Source organism: Melanostigma gelatinosum (genome assembly GCF_949748355.1).
Source record: "Melanostigma gelatinosum genome assembly, chromosome: 5".
NCBI classification, from domain to species: Eukaryota; Metazoa; Chordata; class Actinopteri; order Perciformes; family Zoarcidae; genus Melanostigma; species Melanostigma gelatinosum.
Window position 1 is genome coordinate 9,425,558 of NC_136638.1, and position 22,690 is coordinate 9,448,247.

Consider the following 22,690-nt stretch of genomic DNA (forward strand, 5'->3'; position numbering starts at 1 on the left):
GAGAAGACTAATGTTCATCAGACCTGAGTTGTGTGTGTGTGTGTGTGTGTGTGTGTGTGTGTGTGTGTGTCTTACTCACATTATCCGTCTACAGAAGCCAAGCACCGGTTAAATGTGTTCAGAGTATTCAAATAGGATCACGCAGGCTGCTCTCTGTCTGCTTGATGTTTTCATACATGTGTGTGTGAGCTCAAGACATACAAAACTTGAGATTTTGGAACAATTGTTGTTATTTTTAAAGAAAAAGATGTTTGTTTGTTTTGCCACACTTGTTGGCACAGAGTGCTGGCTTTGCCATGACTATAACAACGGTCTGGTAACCTCATCATCCACGTCTTGCAGCCACCATCAGCTGGCTGACTTCAAACCAAAAGAAAGGCCGTGTTAATTATTAGCGGCGGTCAACAGGGAGGCTACAGATTAACTGTGGATCACGCAATGTTGCAGGATGATTAGGCTTCCCCTACACTGGGTTTTAGAGGCTAGACGGATGTGTTCATACGAGGTAGATTATAAGATGTCATTCGTTGGAAAACCCAGTGTAATTATATAATAGGCTCTAACTGTTGTTGAGAGATAGGTTGTAGTTATTATTGTACGCAAATGCTAAAATGAGCGATGATAAGACAGTAGAAAACATGCTGCGACATCGCGATGCTGTTTGGACTTTTCACAGTTAATACCCAAGATCGTTTGTACCAACAGACGATACCTTTCAGTTGAGTTGATGCTGATACTTCACTTGGGACTAACTTTATTATGGTATGTCGGGACTTCACCATGTGGTTCAAAAACACAGAAAGAGGCCTAAACTGGTTTAAACCATACCAACCCCATCAGACGTTACAATCTCACCCATGTGTGAGGTTTGGTTCAAGTTGAGGTTCTGCCTTGTTTTGAGTGTTTCCTTCTCCTTGTTCTTCTTTAAACTAACCCACACACACGTACACATACTTTCATACACACTTGGCGTGTAAGCGCGGCCTCCATTGTGTGTCCTATTGCGCTGTTAAATAACAGGAAGTATGCTTGTCATTTTATAGTTTGTTGGTTTATAATATTATTGTTCGAGACAAATAAACTCTGTTATATTTTAAAGAGCAGTGTTCTGTGAGTGTGGACTAGTACTTTGACTGTTGACACTTTGAGTGAACACCAATTGTAAGACTTTGTCCACAGTTTGGTTCTTGGTCCCTGATCCTATGAGGGTATTGACCCGTTATTGGTGATATATGTTGATAATCTTTATTACATTTAATTGTCATACTTGCTAATAACACGCTCCTGCCAGATCCCAACAGGCAATACTGTCAGACTTATTACTAGTCAATATTTTCTGCAAGCTATTACGAATATGCAATACTGTGATTATGGTTGCTATGTAACTATTATAGCTGCTAACAGTGGCTAATAACAGATGGTTGTGAGTGACAATGAATAAGTAAAAAAAAAAAAAGATTTGAGTGTGCAGCCTCACTGAAAGCTGAATCTAACTATAAAACAAGTAAACCTGTCTGTCTGTCTGTCTGTCTGTCTGTCTGTCTGTCTGTCTGTCTGTCTCTCTGTCTGTCTGTCTGTCTGTCTGTCTGTCTGTCTGTCTGTCTGTCTGTCTGTCTGTCTGTCTGTCTGTCTGTCTGTCTGTCTGTCTGTCTGTCTGTCTGTCTGTCTGTCTGTCTGTCTGTCTGTCTGTCCCTCACATACCTCCAGTCCTTCAGATCTCTTTCACACTTGGTGGGTGCATTGATGGGGTTCCAATGACACTGCACTAGTAATAAACTTCAGGACAATCCAAATCACTCGATGTGTTTGAGTGTCTTTCTTCCCATTATTTTCCTGACTTTCAGGAACCGGAAGCATTTTCTGAGGTGAGCAGTCACAAGCAAACTTCACTCACTGTAAACTCAAGTGATCCGCTTGGGAGCAAGACACAACCAGTTTGAATGCATGCGGACATAATGTCCAAGTCTTTGAAGGACACAATGCGTAGTGAGTAGCTGCGTGTATGTGGGGAGGGTACAACCACGGAGCAGAAGACAAGGCGGTGCAGTGACCAGCGACACAGTGTCTGAGACCAGAGAGACGGAGACAGAGAGAGGGAGGCAGGAGAGACGGGGGAGCGACGACACATCGATGACTGAGGGGACGGGGGGGGGCCAACCGAGCAACCGACTTACTTGCAGGACAGCTGGTTAATACCATGTATGAAGTAACAGTCTCCTCCGTTGACGCAGTGGGCCTTCTCGGATTCGTTGCAGCGCCTGGCGTGACTCACACCTGGAGACGGGGTGGTGGTGGTCACTACTAGGAGGACAATCAGACAGAAAACAGATGCAAAGAATGCTGTCGTCACACGGTGCTCAAACGTTATGGCAGCCACAGGACTAGCTATCATACCACACTGTGCCACATACCGCTCAGACCTCTTAAGTGAGTTCCAAAGAGCTTAGTGTAACAACTCTATCTACGTTTTTGGGCAGGCATCAGTCACCTCTCTGTGCTCGCTGCAGCTCTGGAGCTCACAGCTGCTGGTGGAAAGAGCCAGGCTCAGTCGGATACCCCCCCACCCCCAAACACACTTCTGCCTTCTTCTTTTCAAACTTGACACTTTCGGATAAGTTTACAAGTTATCCGTTGTTCTGTTTTCCCTCACTTCTGTTTCATGACTGTTGTAATCTCCCTATTTACACAGCATGTCGAATAATCTGACACAAGAGCTGCACAACAATGATACACCGAGACTACACTGACAGATCTTGACAGATGCTGTACGATGAATCATGTAACACACTCTGACCGCAGTCGATGAATTAACTTTGATCAGATTCCTGCATCTTTGATGTTAATAGATTCTATAATAAACACAAGTAATTCTATTCTCTTCTAACCCTTTTAAGGAAATCGTTGTGGAAAGGCAGAGTTGCTGACTGTTAACAGAATAATAGCTCTCATATTTGTGTTAAACTACAGGCCATTACAAGAGTAGATGTACCCACAGTATTATTTTTAGTTCTCAGAAAGACAGATGAAAGGAACTCACTATGAAACAAATATATTGAGGAACGGAGGCTTGAAGAACAAAGCATACAAGAAGGACATTTGCATTGGTGTATGATAGTTCAAAGTTAGCCTCATTGATCAGATTGTGTAGACAGACAGACAGATATAGAGACTGATGCGTCGTTGCTCACAGATCTGCACGCTGATTATACTCGTGACGTTTTCTTGTCCGAGTGAGTTTTCAGCCACACAGGTGTAGTTGCCAGAGTCTTCCACACGGACACGACTGATCTGCACCTTTGAGTTTTTTCTTCAGTGAAGAGGACCGAGGGGCGGAGGAGGGAAAGAGAGAGCGATACAGAGCAGACAAAGAGAGAGAGAGAGTCGGTTATTGTTGTTTCTGAAAAGCAGCAGAGTCATCGTTGACTGAATGAGAAATTTAATTCTCTAGTTTCCAGCCCAGAGAAGCAATAAAGGACTCATAACTACATACAAGTGTTCGTTGCGACTGGCCATGAAGGTAAATGGACAATTACTAAATTCAAACCAGAAACAGGGTTCACTTCATCTTTACAGGAACTGATTACAACAAAAGAATGAATCAGAAAAAGAAGTGAGTAAAAGTCCAACTTTCTACAGTTTGAAGTTAGCAAAACAGCTGCACGCCAGCAGCCATCGCAGACTGTACAGCATGTGTTTGAGGAAGCGGTCATCTGTCTGGATTTTGGGCATTTTCAAACCACTTGGTGTGAATATTGTGTGTAGAGTGTGAATGATATAGCTGGCAGACTCACTTGTTGGTCTTTATTTTGAGGTCTCTGCCTTTCTGAAGCTCGTGTCCATCTTTGTACCAGCGGAAGGAAGGGCTGGGATTCACCGACGCCTCGCATTTCAAGTTTAGCTTGTCCCCTTCCACCAGAGACTGGCCTCGCATCAGCCGAAGCTTAGGAGCAGAGGCTGGACAGAGAGAGAGAGAGAGAGAGAGAGAGAGAGAGAGAGAGAGAGAGAGAGAGAGAGAGAGAGAGAGAGAGAGAGAGAGAGAGAGAGAGAGAGAGAGAGAGAGAGAGAGAGAGAGAGAGAGAGAGGAATGGAGCGGAGAAAGAAAATTAAAGCTTGCATGATTGAAATTAAATTAATAATTAAATACGGACATTCAATTCATCTATTGTGCGCGTATTTGTGTGCGAGTGTGACTTTTGTGTGTGTGTGTGTGTGAGGCTGATGTGGAAATCTGTTAGTGAGGGTTCAGATGTCGGGATCAAAACACGAGACAAAAGGTCAGAGTTCACAGGAGAGATGGCTGAAGAATAGAGGAAAATCAATGACACAACACACACACAACACACACACACAAACAAAAAATCTTCCCTCAGAAACTCTGCAGTAGATTTTCACTATTGAGCAATATGGGCTTGTGTGTGTGTGTGTGTGTGTGTGTGTGCATGTGCTTCATCAGTCTCCAGAGAGTTCCACTCTCTCTCTTCTCCTTAAAAACTACAACAGACTGCATCACTGACACCAGCACTGGCAGCACAAGCACACAGAAGCTAAAGCAAAGAGTCAAGTCAGCACCATATAGTACCATTTATAGACGCACACACACACACACACACACACACACACAGACAGACACACAGAGCCAAGGAAGCACCCGGTATATTTTACACACGTGTGTGCACAAACGTGGGCCTAACACACACACTGCTCAACAACTGTTGTACAGAGCCACAGCTCCTCACAGCTCTGCATCCTTCCATCTACTCCTCACATACACTGATAGACGCTGGATGTGGACGCTGAGCCTCCGACAGACACTGTAGGTCGATGTGTCTGTGTAAGTCTCGTAAATCGTGTACATTTTAAACGACATAGCGAATATTACATGCTGCAGATCCTGAGAAAGAGTGGTGTTTATGTCTTCTGTCTGATGTCTGTTGGATAGTTTTGACAGGGAACTTTGGTTATACATCCATGATTGTTCCGCACAACGACGTGATAGGGTGATGCCTTTATTCGCTGTGCGGAAGCTCCGGAAAAATGCCTTTTGTCCGCTGGGCCACTACCCTGGGTCTAGACCTCTGAATTACAGCCCATATCTACTGCATAACTATCACTATGAATTTGTTTCAGTGATTGAAATAGGTGTGGTGTTGTGGTCATTGATGGCTGTTTTGCTGGTGGGAAACACAAACAACCAATCAGACCTTGACGGATGGAATTTATTCCTGTTCAAGAGCCAGAAAAGTGGCGACAGTAGAATGTGTACAAATGAGATACATGAGCAACCAAACGTGTGGCTGTAAGTCCACTTTTGAAAGAAGCAACTCTCGTTGGCATTTGGTTTTAATCAGCTTAATAAACATAATAAAACATGAAATGAACTGCTCTTTGCACTAAAAAACATGATCGATTCCCCTCTATGTCGACAGGCCAGACACGTCGGTCACTACTGTTAGAAACATATGAGCCCCTTACTGAAAACAAAGCAGATAAAATGAACACAATAACAACAAATTCAATGGAAAGTCCAAGACCGACAAGTATTGCACCCAAAGCTTGATATGTCTGATATTAATCCACCACTAAAAATAGTCCTCACCGAAGAAGTTTTGAAAACAACAGCGCCCAGCTATTCAAATCACTGATCCTTTTAAAACAATGTAGCCAATTGACCCGCTTTTACACACGGACTATCGCATTGCTGGTTCTGTTTTTTCACGGCATTATTTTTCCAGAGTAAGAAAATATACATCAATGGCAGCATTATCCTTAAATTACCCAAGTGGGACGTGAATGGGAGGAAAGAAAACACAAACTCAGAATGGGAGTAAAACAGAGAACCTCTATGAAGTAGCATCCAAACAGCTTGCAGTTATGTAAGTAGGATTTCTAGACTCACAACAGAACAAGCAGCACATCTTTAAATCCAGTTCTCACATTTTGTGGGATTTAGTCTCGCCACAGACTCGACACACACTCTTGATGTATAATTCCACGTCACACCAAAGTAAATCATCTCAACATCCTCTCTCTCTCTCTCCCTCTCTCTCTCTCTCTCTCTCTCTCCTGGCTTGTATTGAGTTATGCTGAAGAATAACTGTCACTGTCATTGTATATTTTTTGGCATAATAATTCTGCTATTTATACCTTCAAGATCCACAGTCGAATCTTGACTCGACTCAACTCGACTTGGTGTTGGCTCACGCTGCTGTTGACTGATGAAACCAAACGAGGAAAAGTGTGACAGATGAGACGCAGCAGGCTGTGATGAAGCCCCTGCAGCGCATACCGAACAGCAAACAGTAGTAGAGAGCAGTGCTTTGTCAGAGGGTTGGTGGAGACAAAAGAAGAGCCAAAAGGACAGTAAATATTGGACATGCTCGCCATAACGGCCCATTTTAAAGTTGAATGTTGACGATTCAACATTGAAACCCACATTGACCTCCGATGTGGTCGGACATCCCGCCATGAGAACTTATATTTAGGAGACACACATACAAACTTCCTGCTCCTTTAAATCAATATGATAGTCCGGGCCGAGGATGAGTTAGAACCTTTGTTGTTATTGCAAAAACGCATCGAGTCCGACCTAAACTTTCTTTACTCTTGTCAAGACAAACCGTTTTTTCATGAGAAAATGAGCAGCCTCCTTGCTGTTTTTGTCCAGCATTTTGCTGTGGATATTTTTGCAGGAGACAACGAGGGAATCATGGGTATTGTGATCTAATAACGAGGCACCATATGTGGAAAAGAGATGAGGTTTCATTGTGGGAGGGGCGACTTTAGGCCAATTCCAGCAGAACAGATTCGAAATTTAGACTCACGATGACAAAACCCCTCTGAGAGTAATAATCTTTGTTTGTATTGCACTTTTCAAAAGCAAGTTACAAAGTGCGTCACAGTCAGTAAATGCATTAGAAATAATCAACAGTAAATTAACTAGAAATGCCAGCAAACAAAAGAAAGAAAAAATAGCAAGGGGACGCACATAGCTTTCCTTTCAGAAAACACTTCAACAACATGAGAAAAAAACCAATGATTTAAGTATGAATGAGTCCAGGTGTTGCACTACACAAACTACAGTTAACATGCTCATTTCACTACGGCAGGGCAGCACACGCTACATGAAGCACAACCGATGATAAAAACCAGACAGAAGTGGTAGTTGTGGCTTCTCCCAAACCAGTGAGTTCATCTAAAAATATGTGTGGGAGAAAGGAGTGAGGTGTTAAAATGAAATTTGGGTCTCCACAGATTGGAATCTTTTTTCTAAAGCTTGGCAAAACACACACACACACACATGAGTAGGTTAGGACACACAGGAGGAGAAGGAGAGGACAGACACTTTGTCCATACGTCCAATGTTAAATAACAGCCAATCCTTGTGCCGATCTACGAATCAATCCCTGCAAACTACTTCACGTGGTCAACTCAATCACATTTGCAGCGCACAGCTTGTCTCTCTCAGTGCTGTTCCCAGTGTGTGGCCAGAGCTCTGCTAGATGCCCACTTTAAAGGACTAAACGTGCTCAACATTAGTCTGTGTTCCTCCGCACATTCTGTGATTAAGTGTTGAAATGTGTGTTGATACTCATATGGGAGGATACAACAAATGGCCAAACACGTTGTACTGTGCTGCTGATACATGAAAGAAGAGAAAGCGAGAGACATTCCTTCAGGTTGTGTCTTTGTTATATATTCATTCTTGTGTGATTGTCCAGGACAGGACGTGTTAGTGCTGTGCAATCAATCAAATTTCAATTACGAGTTTGACTTCCAGCACTTATGATAAGTAGATAATCGACATGAAGTGATTATTGTGCCTCACTACGTTTTGCAATGATGCTCTAGTTTTGCTTTCAGCTTTCGCCCCGCTTGGCGGGTCAGGGACGGTCGCTCTGTGTGGGAGGAGCTGGCTGACCCTCGCTGGGCGTATTTCCTCCGTGGTGGTGCACGGTGACCGGATCTAGGTCATCTTGAGAAGGCCCCTGGTGAAGGTGGCCCCTGGTGAAGGTGGCCCCTGGTGAAGGTGGCCCCTACGGCGCTCAGTGCTGTGCCCTCTCTCCCTTGCTACAGAAAATAAATGTCAACCAAGGTGGACTGGTGACAACCGACCCCCGTCTCGTTTACCGTGCTTTGTGAGTGTGATGTCATCACCATCATATCTATATCAACCAATGTGTTTGTGACTAAATTGTTTACATCAACAAGACATTCTTCATAGATCTCTTGATCCATCCACTATGAATTTTCTAAGTCCATCATGGTTAGTCTAGAGAGGAAACCTGACGTTTACTGTTTATGTTATAGCTAAAAATATCTCCTGCTCCAGTATTAAACTCTATTGTATTACCAGGAGTACATGCACACTGGAATCACGGCTCCCTTTCATTGTAATTCTGACATTATGACCAACAGGTCTTCCTCTGGCAAATACCAACAGGAAGGAAATGAGAGATATAGCAAAATGAGCAGTGACATCATAATCATCTTATGAAATTAAACTCTACTTGCCTGACATGGATACCCTGACATGTTGCATGTACCCTACATTTCAACATTACGCTAATTAAATCAACCAAAGTGGGTTTGAAGGGATTTCTTCTTCAAACTAATTAGGTCTTGATATAAGAGTTGAAATATATACTTTTTCTTAGAATAAAATTAGGGCAGCAACTACCGTTTATTTTCTTTGTTGATTAATAATCTGTCTATCGTTTTCTCGATTAATGGATTAGCAGTTCGGTCTACAAAATGTCCTCAAATGTCTTGTGTTGTTATCAGATATTCAGTTTACTGTCATAGAAGCTGTCAACTAATCAATGAATCGTTGCAGCTGTAAAACACTTTGCCAGTTGGAAGTGATGATCCAATTTGTCTCCGACGCAAAATCACTTTCTAAAAAAAGAAACTTGCTCAATAAGGCAAATCATTTTGGAAATAGATAATTAGCATTAGAATACATGAACTTAGTTTACCCCACTGGCACATACTTTATAATTGTTTAAAAAAAAAAAGAACACTTCTAAACTATATTTGCAAGATATTACCGCCACAGCTCCACTTAACAACCATCCAGATGAGACTCATCGTCGAGTGAGTCAGTGTGAGGTGAAATGAGTGGTGAAAGTCAGCCTGAAGCAGCTGTGAGTGGTGAGCCAATGAGCGCATCCCTCCCTGGGACGCTCTCCTCGGGCAACGTGGACGTTTTGTCGGCCTGGGAAAAACCCGAAGGAAATTACCCGTCACGGATGGGACGTGCATATTTCATGGGTGTGACGTGTCGGATTGATTGAATCGCTACAAATTCCCACTCCAATTTGAGCTCAGCTGACATCACGCCTCAAGTCGCTTTAGGTATTAAAACATCCTTATGAATTTGTCCTTTCAAAATAAGTAAACAATTGAAATGAATCTTGCCAATACTGCATGTTCCTGGATGTGCATGTGTGTGTATTGTATAGTTATTTTAATCAGACATCAAAATGACATGGCATTAAAGACCAAATGAGCAGTGGAGTATAGGAAGCAGGGCTTATATATGGTAATTTATCGTCTTTCAATGGAATCATATTGTGATGAAACCATACAACGAGATATGGTGATACACTATTACGTCGTCTAAATTGTTAATAACAAGCACATGCTAACTCAAATTTCTCCGAAAATCAGATTAATTTCCACCAAATTTCTTAATTAAATGATAGAAATACTCACACAAGAGGATACACAACCATGTGGTTATTTCATATCATCTATTCATTTAATTAATTACCAAAAAACATCCTATATTGAGATATATATGTTTTTTGAGATACGAAATAAGCTTTATCGTGATAGAAGATTTTTTCCGTAATAAACATCAACTAATCAACTAACGGCTGGATCTTACGTTTACTCATAGGTTTAAAAAGCTGTAAAACATATAAACAACGTCGCTGCACACTCTACTGTTGCTGCCCACGATGTTCCAAAACCAGATCACAAATGCTGAGGAGGAGGAATCCACTGTGCAGGGTTCTCCATTAAGTCTTAAAAACCACTCTCTCTATGCCAGAAACACATTAGCACCTATGGTGCATTAGGATGTTGGACAGATGATGTTTTAAATAAGTAATCTAATTGATATTTCCATCTTGCCTCATTGCTCAGACCTTCATTTTCTCTGCATTAATTAGAAACACATGTAAGACAGCACAAGGATCGCGCTACAGGGCGAAAAAAGGTGACTCCGAGTGTGGATAGAACATGACATCTTTAACACATGAGACTCTTCTGCTCTCATAACTAAAGTCCCTATTTAAAAATGTTAGGGATTCATAGGGTAGACTTCTCATTTTTGAGACATCAGCAGCCAGCAACTTCAACACAAATACATTAGAGTCAGCTCAGCCCACTAATAGACTGCCAAAACTCCATATTGCCCGGTACTGCTACAATAATGGTGTTTTATGTTACTATCTGATGTCGACCTTTGAATCGTTGTAAAATCCATCCTCTTTATTACTTACCTGTAAAATTATTAGTAAATAGACTGGAGAACATTCAAGTGGGCTTACAAATCCCGCGGGCCCCTTCAAAACCTCGCAAAAACGCCTAATTTTGGCGGCACTGCTGGCTAACAAGCACATAAAAGATACTGAGGATGAAAACACAAATTAAATTCTCTTAATTTGGAAATGTTGTGTTTGAGGTTGAGGTTTAGTTTGATAAGGAAACATTCGTACTGCTGCAGATGTAAAAAAAAACAAAGCCTGCACAACAATTTATGTTATGCATAAAAAGAGAGAGAGAGAGAGAGAGACTGTGAAATACATGTGCACCAACACAATTAGAGTGGATTCACACATCCCACACACCACAGGCACCAAGCAAGCCATAACAAGTCTTATTCTGCAGCTGCAATTTACACACAGATTTTCCACAGCACTGTGAATGTGCATGAATGTGTGTATGCGCATGAGAACATGTGTGACACACAGATGTGCTCGTGAGCATTGTATTGTCTGCACCGATGGATATACGTGTAATCATCTGTGTGTGTAAATGTGTATTGAATGTGTGTGTGTGTGTGCACTGTAAGTTGCTGATCCAAGCGTTCTGTATCACTGAATGATGAGAGAAGTCCTCAGTGAGAGCACAAAGGGGTGTGGTAGGGGAGCCACGAATGGACAGTGTTGTCTGACCAATAGCCTGTCACTAGCTTGCTCCCCAAGCCAATCACACGTGACCAGCGCTCCCATCAGCCGTCCATCAAGAGGTCCTTCTTTTCAAGGTCAGCTGATGCCCCCTCCCTCTCTCTCGCTCTCTCTCTCTCTATCTCTCTCTCTATCTGTCCAGCAAAGCAGGCATCAACAAAACTGATCAGATTTCTTGGTAAGCATGATCCAATAACAGAGAGTCATATGACAGCGAAACCAATTAGGTGTGTTCGAAGACAGGTATATGGCACCCTCAGAAGGCGTGGTCAACGGGCTGAACGTGCATGTGAGTCAGCTGACAGACTCGTGAGAAAGTCTGAGAAGAAGCACATTCATAAAATGTAAGAGCAACCCGATGTGTGTCCTAACGGCGGGATCTGCACATTGCGTTTGCTGTATGTGTCGACTGTGTTTGTGTGTTCATGTATAAAAGAGAAAAGCTCCTTCTATCTCATTCTCCGATCAGTGTGATTTCTGCAGCGCACAGCTGTCACCATGGAAACCAGGGAGGGAGCAGGAGATAGAGAGTGAGAGAGAGAGAGAGAGAGAGCGCAAGAGAGAGAGAGAGAGAGTGAGAGAGAGAGAGAGGGAGAGAGAGAGGATGTAAAGCAGAAAGAAAGGGAAAAAAAGATTAAGAAAGAGTAGGAGTGAGCATGAGAGAGTGTGTGTGCGTGTGTGTGTGTGTGTGAGAGAGAGAGAAAGGGAAAGGGTGAAAGGAAGAAAGAGAGCGAGAGAGAGAGAGAGAGAGAGAGAGAGAGAGAGAGAGAGAGAGAGAGATGGGCATTAGCTGTTGAATGATAGCAGTCACAGCAGGGCCTCATGCAGTATCACCCAGCTAACCTCTGCACAGCAGCAATAGCAAGTGCAGGGCAACCCTTCATGTAAGTGTGTGTGTGTTGCAAACAAAGAGTACTTGGCATTGTGTGTTTGACTGTGTGTGTGTGTGTGTGTGTGTGTGTGTGTGTGTGTGTGTGTGTATGTGTGTGTGCTTGCCACATCCACATTTGATGAAGAAAATCATTCTGTGTGGATGTGTGTGCGTGGTTGCAAGAGTGACTGTCAATAAATCATTCCAATCCTCCCCTTTGTTTTTTTGTAGTCACACAAACACATACACTGACACACACACACACACACACACACACACACACACACACACTGACTTGACCTTGTCTCTCATCGCTGGTGTTGTGCATTGTTATATTGGCTGCAGGGAGATCTATTTAAGTATAAATACACCCCTCAGATTTCTACAGAAATCAGGTTATTTTCAAAGACAGACACACAACTTACGTACACACACGTAGAGATGTGTGTGTGTGTGTGTGTGTGTGTGTGTGTGTGTGTGTGTGTGTGTGTGTGTATGATAGTTGTGGGTCTGGAGAAGAGTATGATATGGGGAAATAGGGAGAAGGAGGATGTTGAGATGGATAGATAGATAGATAGATAGATATATAGATAGATAGATAGATAGATAGATAGATAGATAGATAGATAGATAGATAGATAGATAGATAGATAGATAGATAGATAGATAGATAGATAGATAGATAGATAGATAGATAGATAGATAGATAGATAGATAGATAGATAGATAGATAGATAGATAGATAGATAGATAGATAGAATGTGCAGAGTTGGTAATGAATAGTTAATGAAGGGCTTGCGGGCAGAGGGGAAAAGCTATTCTCTGTCTCTCCTTTCTCCTTCTCCTCTTTTTCTGGGAGTCGTGTGCAAGTCATTCGGTGCCCCACCTGTCCTCCATTTATATCTTCCCCCCACAACACTTTCTATTATTTCTCTTCTCTCTCACCTCTCACCCATTCATCTTCCCTCTGCTCTCTCTCTCACACCTCTGCCTCCTTCCTGTTTTCATCCATCCTGCTCTCTCACCTCTCCCTTCATATCTTATCCTCCACGCCTCACCCCAACATTTCCCACCTCTCCCATCAACCTCCCGCCCTCAACAGGCAGACACACCATTAACTGCAGGCTTGTAAAGCAGACTAACAGACACAATTCTCCTGATAAGAGGATTGAAGCATCGATCACATCTGTCCTCCATGAGGGGCTGCAGATTCTACAGAAGAATGATGTCACACTGCCCCTTCGAGAAACCGACAAAGAAGAAGGTGCCCTACTGCAGCTTTGAAAGACAAAGATGTTGAGATGTCATTCTTGTGGTGTACCCCAGGTTTCCACTGTTACTCAGATCACACACAGCTCAACGTTTGTGCTACACCTAAATATCAGATGTATATTTGCATTTCTGATATCAAGCTAACAGCTACTAGAGCTAACAGCTAATGGGGCCAATACGGCTAACAGAGCTAACAGAGCTAACAGTTAACAGAGCTAACAGCTAACAGGACCCATACAGCTAACAGAGCTAATAGCTACTAGAGCTAACAGCTAACGGGGCCAATACGGCTAACCGAGTTAACAGAGCTAACAGCTAACTGGGCCAATACGGCTAACAGAGCTAACAGAGCTAACAGCTAACGGGGCCAATACGGCTAACAGAGTTAACAGAGCTAACAGCTAACTGGGCCAATACGGCTAACAGAGCTAACAGCTAACGGGGCGCATACAGCTAACAGAGCTAATAGCTACTAGAGCTAACAGCTAACGGGGCCAATACGGCTAACCGAGTTAACAGAGCTAACAGCTAACTGGGCCAATACGGCTAACAGCGCTAACAGAGCTAACAGCTAACGGGGCCAATATGGCTAACAGAGTTAACAGAGCTAACAGCTAACTGGGCCAATACGGCTAACAGAGCTAACAGCTAACGGGGCCCATACAGCTAACAGAGCTAACAGCTAACAGAGCTAACAGTTAATGGAACCAAACACACAGCAGGGCTGACAGTTGCTGTTCAGAGGAAGCGTTCAACAGTCAACAGGAAGCGCTACACAGCGAACTGCTGAACTGGTGCAGAGAGCTGCATAGATTAAAATGAGAGCGCATCTGTTGAATGAGACATGAACAATGCGTCTGATAAGCTTGTGGTCTAGACGGGGAGCAATTGTGGTTTGTATTCATTCAATCAAACATTACAATAGTGGTCGCTGCAGACAAAGCCAGCGGAGGTCTGCACTCTACTGAATGCACTTCTCTCGAGGTGTAATATGCCTTCTGAGATCTCAGCACTACTTTGTAATAAACTGTAGTCAGGTGCTGTTCAGCCTCACAGCTCAGGACTTAACTTTGGTCCACACTCGGCCTGACCCTGGAACAACGTCGGCGTAGAAATGAGGGTGTGCACTTTTCTTACAACTTTGAGTTGAAGGTTGAAATGTACAGTAGCTAGAGACCCTTGAATAACAACCTGAGTGACAGAAAGTGACAGCCTACTAAATAATTTTAGTCATGTCTTTCTAGATGGACACAAGTTAAGAAAGTCAGATCTGAATCAGCTTATTGTGGTGTCTTTGTAGAAGGGGGAGACTGCGTTCGCCTAACGTGTAGGTGCGTACAGTTGTGAGATATTCTCTGATATAAACGTATTCATATGAAACTCATTGTAAAAACTGATGGGTTGAGGTTGATGAATACATTTTACATCAGAAAATCAAGTGTTTGAGACCATGAATTGCTGAGGAAGACACGCTAGCAGGAAATTACTAAAATGTAATTTAAAAAATGACGTGTACATAAGTCCATGTGTGCCGGCTTTGCTTCTATATCAAGTGTTATGGCACAAGACATTTGAACCTTCTTTGACTTTGTTCTATGCATGTCTGGGTTGTTTCGCAGACTGCATGGACATAACAAATAGTAAGGAGAGAAAAACGCTGTTCATGAGGCTCACCGGAAGGCAAAAGCTTTGTGCGTATTTAAGTTTGACTTCCATTTTTCTTTACATTTTTCGGAGGCAGAAATGTCTCCATCATGTAAGTAAGTATGATACGAAATTGCGAGGCTATAGAGACTTTCGAAGTCTCACTATAGCCTCTTGGCCTTTTGTTTGACTGGCACTGCTGCACATTGAATCCCCATCGGCATTCCCACATCCACTAAAATGAACGCGCTGCACTGACAAATGTTTATTGAGGATTAAATCTGCACTTGGCAACTTTGCATGTTGGCAGCATCAAATAGCAGTGAGAGTTTTTTTACTGGCCATAGTGAAACACAGTGGAAATATCATTTTACCGTTTACCTTTAATTACCGTAAAAATATTTTAACACTATCTGTTCAATTGCTTGCGGATGCATTATTCCATATATTGTGAATTTGACGGATAAACATAACTTCACTGGCTGTAAATGAATGGCCCAGAAGGAGGTCTGACCTGTTTATAATCAATGTCTTTGTATGTCAATGTTGGGAATTTAAAGGAGCGTGTTTGGGTTATCAGCATCGAAGAAACTAAATTCTTGACATCAATAGAATTATTAATGTCAGCAACAATTATTAATGATTATTAATAATAACGGGGCACCACCCTGCGAACAAGGACCAATAACCAAACGATAAAACTAAGTCTCATAATTAGTGTTCACTCACAATGTCAGTAGTCTGAGTACTATTACACATTCAGAGTGCAAGTGAAGGTTTAAGTTCGAGCACAGACCACATATACAGTTATTATCACAATACGCATGCACAAAGTAATCACAGACAGCTGCTCTTTAAAATATAACAGAGTTTATTAAGTTCTAATACTAATGATCTAGTCAACTAATATCTAAACTAACAACAACTATACATTCATGAGCACGCTATCTAAAATCAACAGACTATTGAAAAGAGGGGTGTGTGTGTGTGTGAGAGCAAAGGGGGGGGAGCGAGGGAACAGCTCAGTGACGTGTGACGTGGTGACGTCTCTCATGCGCGGGACCCAAAATGGCGGAGAGCCAACAGGAGACCCGGTGTCTACATGCGCTAGTAGCTGTTCAGCACGTAGCTAGATTAGCTCAAAGCTATATGTGTGTGTGAGTTAGTAAAAGGGAAAGGAACAAAACAAAATGAAATAAAACAAGCGATTACGATCCTCTGCGCCGCGCAGGAGTACTGAAGGTTGCTCTCTCAGCCCGGGGAGAGAACAGCGACTCTTTGTCTCAGCCGGCGGTTCTGACCTCCTGAACTGATGAGAAGCAGCTTCGATCTCACTAGGCGGCTGTTTCAACACAGATCACAGTAACATGGAATACACGCTACTTCTACACGACCCCTACGATCTCAGCGATCGTTAGTGTCGGCGATTATTAAGCATACACCTCGTTATAAAAATGAACAGTATTTTAAGCACGTAAACAAGACAAAATAAACAAATGAACTCTCTCTAACTCTGCCCAGACTCTATTTTGCCTAACGATACGATGCAATCGTGGTGAGCGAGGGGAGTCTTCTGGGCTTCCGTGGGCTCGGGCAGCACGGCCGAGGGAGGGATGTTCTCGGTGAGAGAGGATCGCTGTCGTCTGGATAAGGGAGTTTCGCGTCCTCATGGCCGGAGCAGACGAGGCGTTTGGTGGAGAGTGAAGAGTGGAAATTCTCTGTCTCTCGTTCTGAAGAAGTCTGCTTCTTCACTTCTGCAGGATTAAACGGGTTCGCTTCGTGGATGCGAACAAAGATAAAATAGACAGTTTGGTGAATTCGGCCAGTGAATATAACTGTGAAACCTAGGATTTTGGTTAAAAGGAGGAACAACATTGCTGCGTGCCTCCTTCTACCCCGGAGGGATTGGTGGAAAAAGCATTGAGGTGGGGGCTGCAGGTAGTTTTTGTCGAACAGTGGCTGAACCACAGGGGTCCTGGGGTCTCTTGGCTCTCGGACAATGAGATTGCAGCGGTGCATTCAGGTGACTTCAGGAGCCCATAGTTTTTTGGGGGGGAGGAAATTCACACCCTAATGTGAAATTCCTTCAGAGGAGGTTTGGTGCTCATCAAACCACAATCAGGATGAAACATTTGCTTGCAAAAGGGAAGACCTGACTCTTTGTTCTACAGCACATGTTGAAGCCATATAGTCAGACCCCAACATCAAAGTCTGTGATCAGTACTTACATTCATTCTGGTCATGTAGTAAACTTTACACACATTGGAAAAGCATTTTTCATTGTTTGTCAGAGGCTTTTGGGAAGAATTTGGAGCCAGATCCGCTCATAGCCATGCTTGGAGGAACAAGCTCCTTATTTTCTGCCAATGGGTATAAAAAAATGGAAGTTGTTGGATTTGCAGCATAATTGCCAAAAAAAGAAATCTCAGTATCTCCAAAGCAACTGAAAAAAAGAAGCCAAAATATTATTTCATAAGATATGAAATGTAGTGCCAACATCTTCTCAATCCCTCCAAATCAAATGCAGATCCACTACTTCTCAAAAGCTATGTTGCTCACCCAGAAGCGTACAACAATGCAAAAACAAACACATAGTGCACACAGTATCTACTACAAGCCTATAATAGATCAGAGATACCATCTAGAGAGGCTGAGGACATCTGGAAGACAGATGAAGATATTCCACCTGTCACCATCAAAGATCGCCACAACAGAGAGAGATAAAGATAGCCCACGCCTTTCTGAGGCCAAGACAGCGCGATATCGAACCAAAGGGATGTTTTAACCCTTTTCTTGCCCAAAAAATATTTGCGGAGCACTCATTCCCCACCATTCCTCGTGTTTACATGGAGGTTCAGAGGGACGATTAGTTGAATTCCTTGCTTAAAAACACATTGGATGTGACACAGAGCAGATGAAGCCTGAACCGGCGTGACAGTTGAAAACTTTTTTACAACTTCATGAATACCAGGCATTCAGTCGGGCACAGCTACTTGTGGAGAAGAATGCCAAAGATGATAATGGCTTTCCAAGACAACAGTCGGGCGACTCAGATTCATCAAAACAGAAGCAAACTTTTTTTAAATGCTTCATCTGGAATGTCAACTGACAGGTTCTTGGCTCGAACGTTTCCAATTATTCAATTCTGAATTTGATGTCTCATCTAATTCTGCTGTGAAATAATCCGAACAGAGAAACAGAGCGGGCAGCGGCCAAATCCATGAAACAGACACTTTGCTGATGCAGTGTGGAGGGCGTGTGCAGCGGCAGCCGCATTAGTGTGTGGGTGGTGTGTGCAGTGCATCTGCATGCGTGTGTGTGCGTGTGTGTGTGTGTGTGTGTGTGTAAGTGGGGTTACACAACAACCTATCTCATTCACAAACAGCCATGTGGCACTGGGGCTGGTCCCTTTAAGAGGCATGTGTCAGAGTTTTATACTAAGGCTGACTGCTGGAAAAAAAGGCGAGTGTTGATACATTATTCACAAGAAAGAACACACGCACACACACACTCATATATGCTACATATCCGAAGGACATGTACATGAGTTAGGCAGTCGTGAGTGTGCAGAAAAGCGTGCTAATACACACACGTCGGCATTAAAAGTTGATCAGTGTAATGTCAGTCGTACATAAATGAGCAAAAACGTGGTATATACATCCTTTCTCTCTCTCTCTCTCTCTACACACACACACACACACACAACACACATATACATATATATACACGCACATGCAGGAGAGCGGAGGAATCCTCAGCCTTCTGTCATTCAGTGTGCATAATTTATAGCAGCCCCAGATCTCCCTGCTAATGACAGCACACTGGGGCATCTGCAGCGCAGCAGCAACAGTAACAGCTATCTGGCATGGCTGTGTGTGTGTGTGTGTGTGTGTGTGTGTGTGTGTGTGTGTGTGTGTGTGTGTGTGTGTATAGAGGTATAATGCTCTGTTGAGACAAGGACAGTGAGAGAGACAGAAGGAGAGAGAGAGAGAAAGGAGGAGAGAGAGACACACAGAGGGTGTCTGAAATAGACACAGATAACGCAACAAAGAGGGGAAAAGGATGAGACAGACAAGTGAGAGACCTCACACACACACACACACACACACACACAGTCACACAGTTTTGTAAAGTCACTGATTCAACCAGTGCATCTCCTTGCATGTGCATTCATATCAACGTTCCGTATGTATGTTCGTCGGAGTGCCACCTTTTCTCTGGCTTAAGGTGGAATGCCTCTTAATTAAAGAATTCACCAAGTATTGTTCCCAGTACACACAACGGTGTGATTGATGCACAGAGCGGCCTGTAAATGTACAGGTCCAGCTCCACAAACACTTCTCTGTCATCCCTCGGCTAATGGAGACAATCGTTCACTGCAGAGCTAAAGGTGTTCGCACCAAAGAAAGCCACGATGAAAGCTTAAATTCACCGATGACGGTTTAATGACTTGTTCGAGGGTGCGGCCTCGGATGTGTTTCCTGTTGCAAGGGTTGTTTTTGATATGCTGCGCCAGAGCAAAAATCTCCTAATTCTGGGATTTGGCGATCAATGCCCCAGCGGTTCTGCCCTCCAGCTGCAGTACACACTGACGCGAGTCTGAGCGGAGAGACAGCGCTGCAAGCTAGCCCGGAAAAATGATACTGCTGCTGATAGGGTGCCGGAGTTACACACATGCAAACACAGTCTGCTATGCATGGGTCAGGCAGTCAACATAGTCTCATATGCATGCTCTCTAATCTGCAATTACACTACGCATTCGATACCACTCATACATAATTATTAGGGGTGTAACAATATGCATATTCGTATTGAACCTTTCGGTACGAGGCTCACGGTTCGGTACGCATGACGAACCGAACAATACGTTTGAATGAAAATATTGAAAATATTGAAAAAAAAAATGTTAAAACCTTTATTTAAGCAGGTAGTCCCATTGAGATTAAAAATCTCTCTTGCAAGATGTAAGTAACAATACTACATAACATTAAGGAGCAGCTTTTGTTTTTTATGCTTATGTGTTGCTAAGAAGACACCCCAGAAGATGAGTCACTCAGGTATAGTTCCATCATTGTTCAAAGTCAGAGAATAACTTCATGATGTTAGTTGTAATGAATAAATATATTTTAAAATCAAGTACATTTCTCTGCATTTATAGTTTTCAAACCGTGGCTCCACTGTATCGTACCCAACCCAACCGTGAATTTTGTGAACCGTTACACCCCGAATATTTTGAATGCACGCACACACACACACACACACACACACACAACTACATGAACATACATTCCAATTTAGCAAGAATCATAACCGTCAATTTGGTTGATCCTATGAGAGTTTTGAGTGTTTTGAGATCTATATCATAGGCTTGGTCACAATAATCATTCTGAAGGTGAATGTGCTCATTCACTGTGTTTCTGAGAGTGCGATGAGAAGCTTGACACCACCGCCAGTGTTAAAGTAAGTACGGAGCTGAGGTCAGTTAGGCTAGCTTAGGATAAAGACTAGACGGAGCAGAAATGCACCAACACACACCTCTAAAGCCAACAACGAACACAAAATGACTTGTGTGTTGAATCTTTGTTCAATCAAAGAACACTTGTGGTGATTGGCTGTGAGCAAAACGTAAACAAATTCATTAATTGAAACAGTCATTTTTTTTCTAGATCTGGGGTCAAAAAAAAGATCAAATGCAGGTATCGCGTGACTGAGAAGTTTTGAAACTACTTGTTACTGGCTGATTTCATATCGAGTACCGATTCCCAGCCCTGTCTGCCGCTGTAGCACATGCTGGCAGATACAGTCGGTGAACGCAGGTTTTTGTTTAGGTTACACGAAAGGAGATTGGTGAGCTTTATAGGAGTTGGTGGGCATATTTTTTTAACTGTCCGACGTGGTTCAGCTGACTCTGATGCACATATGATAGATCTTAACTTAAAATCTTAGCATATTTCCCAACATGTGGAATTTTTAGTCACACTAAAAGCGTGAGGATCTAGACGAAGGTAAGGTTTACAGAGTGGCGGTGACTTTGTTTTTAGACATTCCAGATACGATCAAACAATCCATGAACTGAAGTGTCCTCACTCTCAATGGGGTGGAACGAGGCCCTCGCTATTATCGGAAGTTTTACATGTGCAATATTGCGGCATCTATTTGTAATATCAAAGCTGAAGATCTCTCCCCCCCCCCCCCTGTCTCTCTTTGTGTGGCTGACTGACAGGATGGCAGGCTTAAGCTCAACCACACACTTCAGCTACAGTCAGCTACAGCATGGGGGGGGGGGTGAGAGCATGGGAGTTGAGGTATGCAGCACTAGATACAGCATCAGTGACAGGTGCATGTTTGGGCATCAGACAAAGCTATTTCAGGAAGAAAACTGTCAATGTATCTCAAAAGGCACGCCAGCAGCAATGATCAGAGGAGACCTGCATCACGCTTGATCCTGGATCTTAGACAGGAATGCTTTTGTACTTTTAAAAGAGAGAGAGAGTGCGAGCCGTCCACACACACACACACAACTCAGTTGCTTTCTCTGAGTGAAACGGGGAGAGAGTAGTGAGAGAAAGGCGGTGAAGGCCTTACATGTGGTTTCAGATTCCCTATCAATTGCTCAACTCCTGTATAGCCTGGAATTCTACATTAGCTTGTACTCCATTCTTTCACATCAGACAGTCGAGTCTGATTCGCAATTTTGCCTCATCAAGCTGTATTCTGTGTTAGCTATGCTCAACAACATTAACAGTCGTGAGAAACCTCACTGCTCTCGCCACAACATTGGCTGTTTTGGGAAGATGGCTCTGCTATCTTTTACAGTGCGAAATAAATAAATAACACCTACTGTCTCATCATTTCTCTCACAGCGAGGGGTCTGTGCTCCTAACGTTGCACAACCGTAGCTTGCTGTAAAAGAGATATTAGCAATTTATACCACTGTCATGATGTCAAAACTGACATAACGTGGCTTTTACCTAATCATGTCGCGCAGAAATATCTAGAGCAGGTCTCTACATTTCAACAAATCAGACAGGTGCTGCTAGTCTACAAACATAGCAAGTAAGCTGAACAAAGTAGCTAGAAGGCCACTCTTTTGTTGTTTTACATGATTGTACTTTTGCCACACATAAAACTGACAAACGGAAACAGCAGCACTGTGGTTTTCCCCGGCACACGGTAAATGGTAATGGTATTGTAGCCTACTGTTATGTATTATCCTCTTTGTGTTTGGCACTTGAACGCAGACTGGCCAATCGTAGCGTATATCAGCCAGCACTGACCAGGGTCCACCAACTCATGCTCTGCTCCCTAGACTCTCATGCGATCGTCTCTCCTCATTTTCAGGCTGGTTGAGTGGATTTGGAGCTAAACGTTGTGTAATAGTGTAATAGTGACACTAGTTACCCAGAGAGGTTAAAAGGAGATCCACGTTTCTATAACAGGACATGTTAGCGCATCATTAACTAGAATTAGCATGTCAATTTTCATGATTGTAACAGTAAATAAAGACCTACATGGCTTTAAAGGAACAGTGTTGTTCTTTGAATTCATTGTCTTCTGTCTGGAACGCCATGTGATGTGGTTAGTGACAGTGTGGGCTCCATGGTAGCTCTGACAGCTTGATGGAGTGGCAGCGGGGGCGGGTCTTAGCCAAGGGTCAATTAAGAGATTGACCTGAGACCTGAGATTAGTCATGAGAAGGGACGCAAGG

General features: G+C 43.1%; 1 protein-coding gene across 1 annotated transcript in view; it reads right to left on the bottom strand.

Annotated features, from left to right (window-relative positions):
- Window positions 1–22,690, bottom strand: part of nrg2b (neuregulin 2b) — a gene marked incomplete at both ends in the record, with an annotated part of 42,986 nt that overhangs the window by 16,997 nt on the left and 3,299 nt on the right. The window contains 3 exons of the mRNA XM_079269287.1: window positions 2,175–2,301; window positions 3,189–3,307; window positions 3,792–3,954. Of these exons, the coding sequence (XP_079125413.1) occupies window positions 2,175–2,301; window positions 3,189–3,307; window positions 3,792–3,954 (409 nt within the window). The remainder of the gene's footprint in view (window positions 1–2,174; window positions 2,302–3,188; window positions 3,308–3,791; window positions 3,955–22,690) is intronic.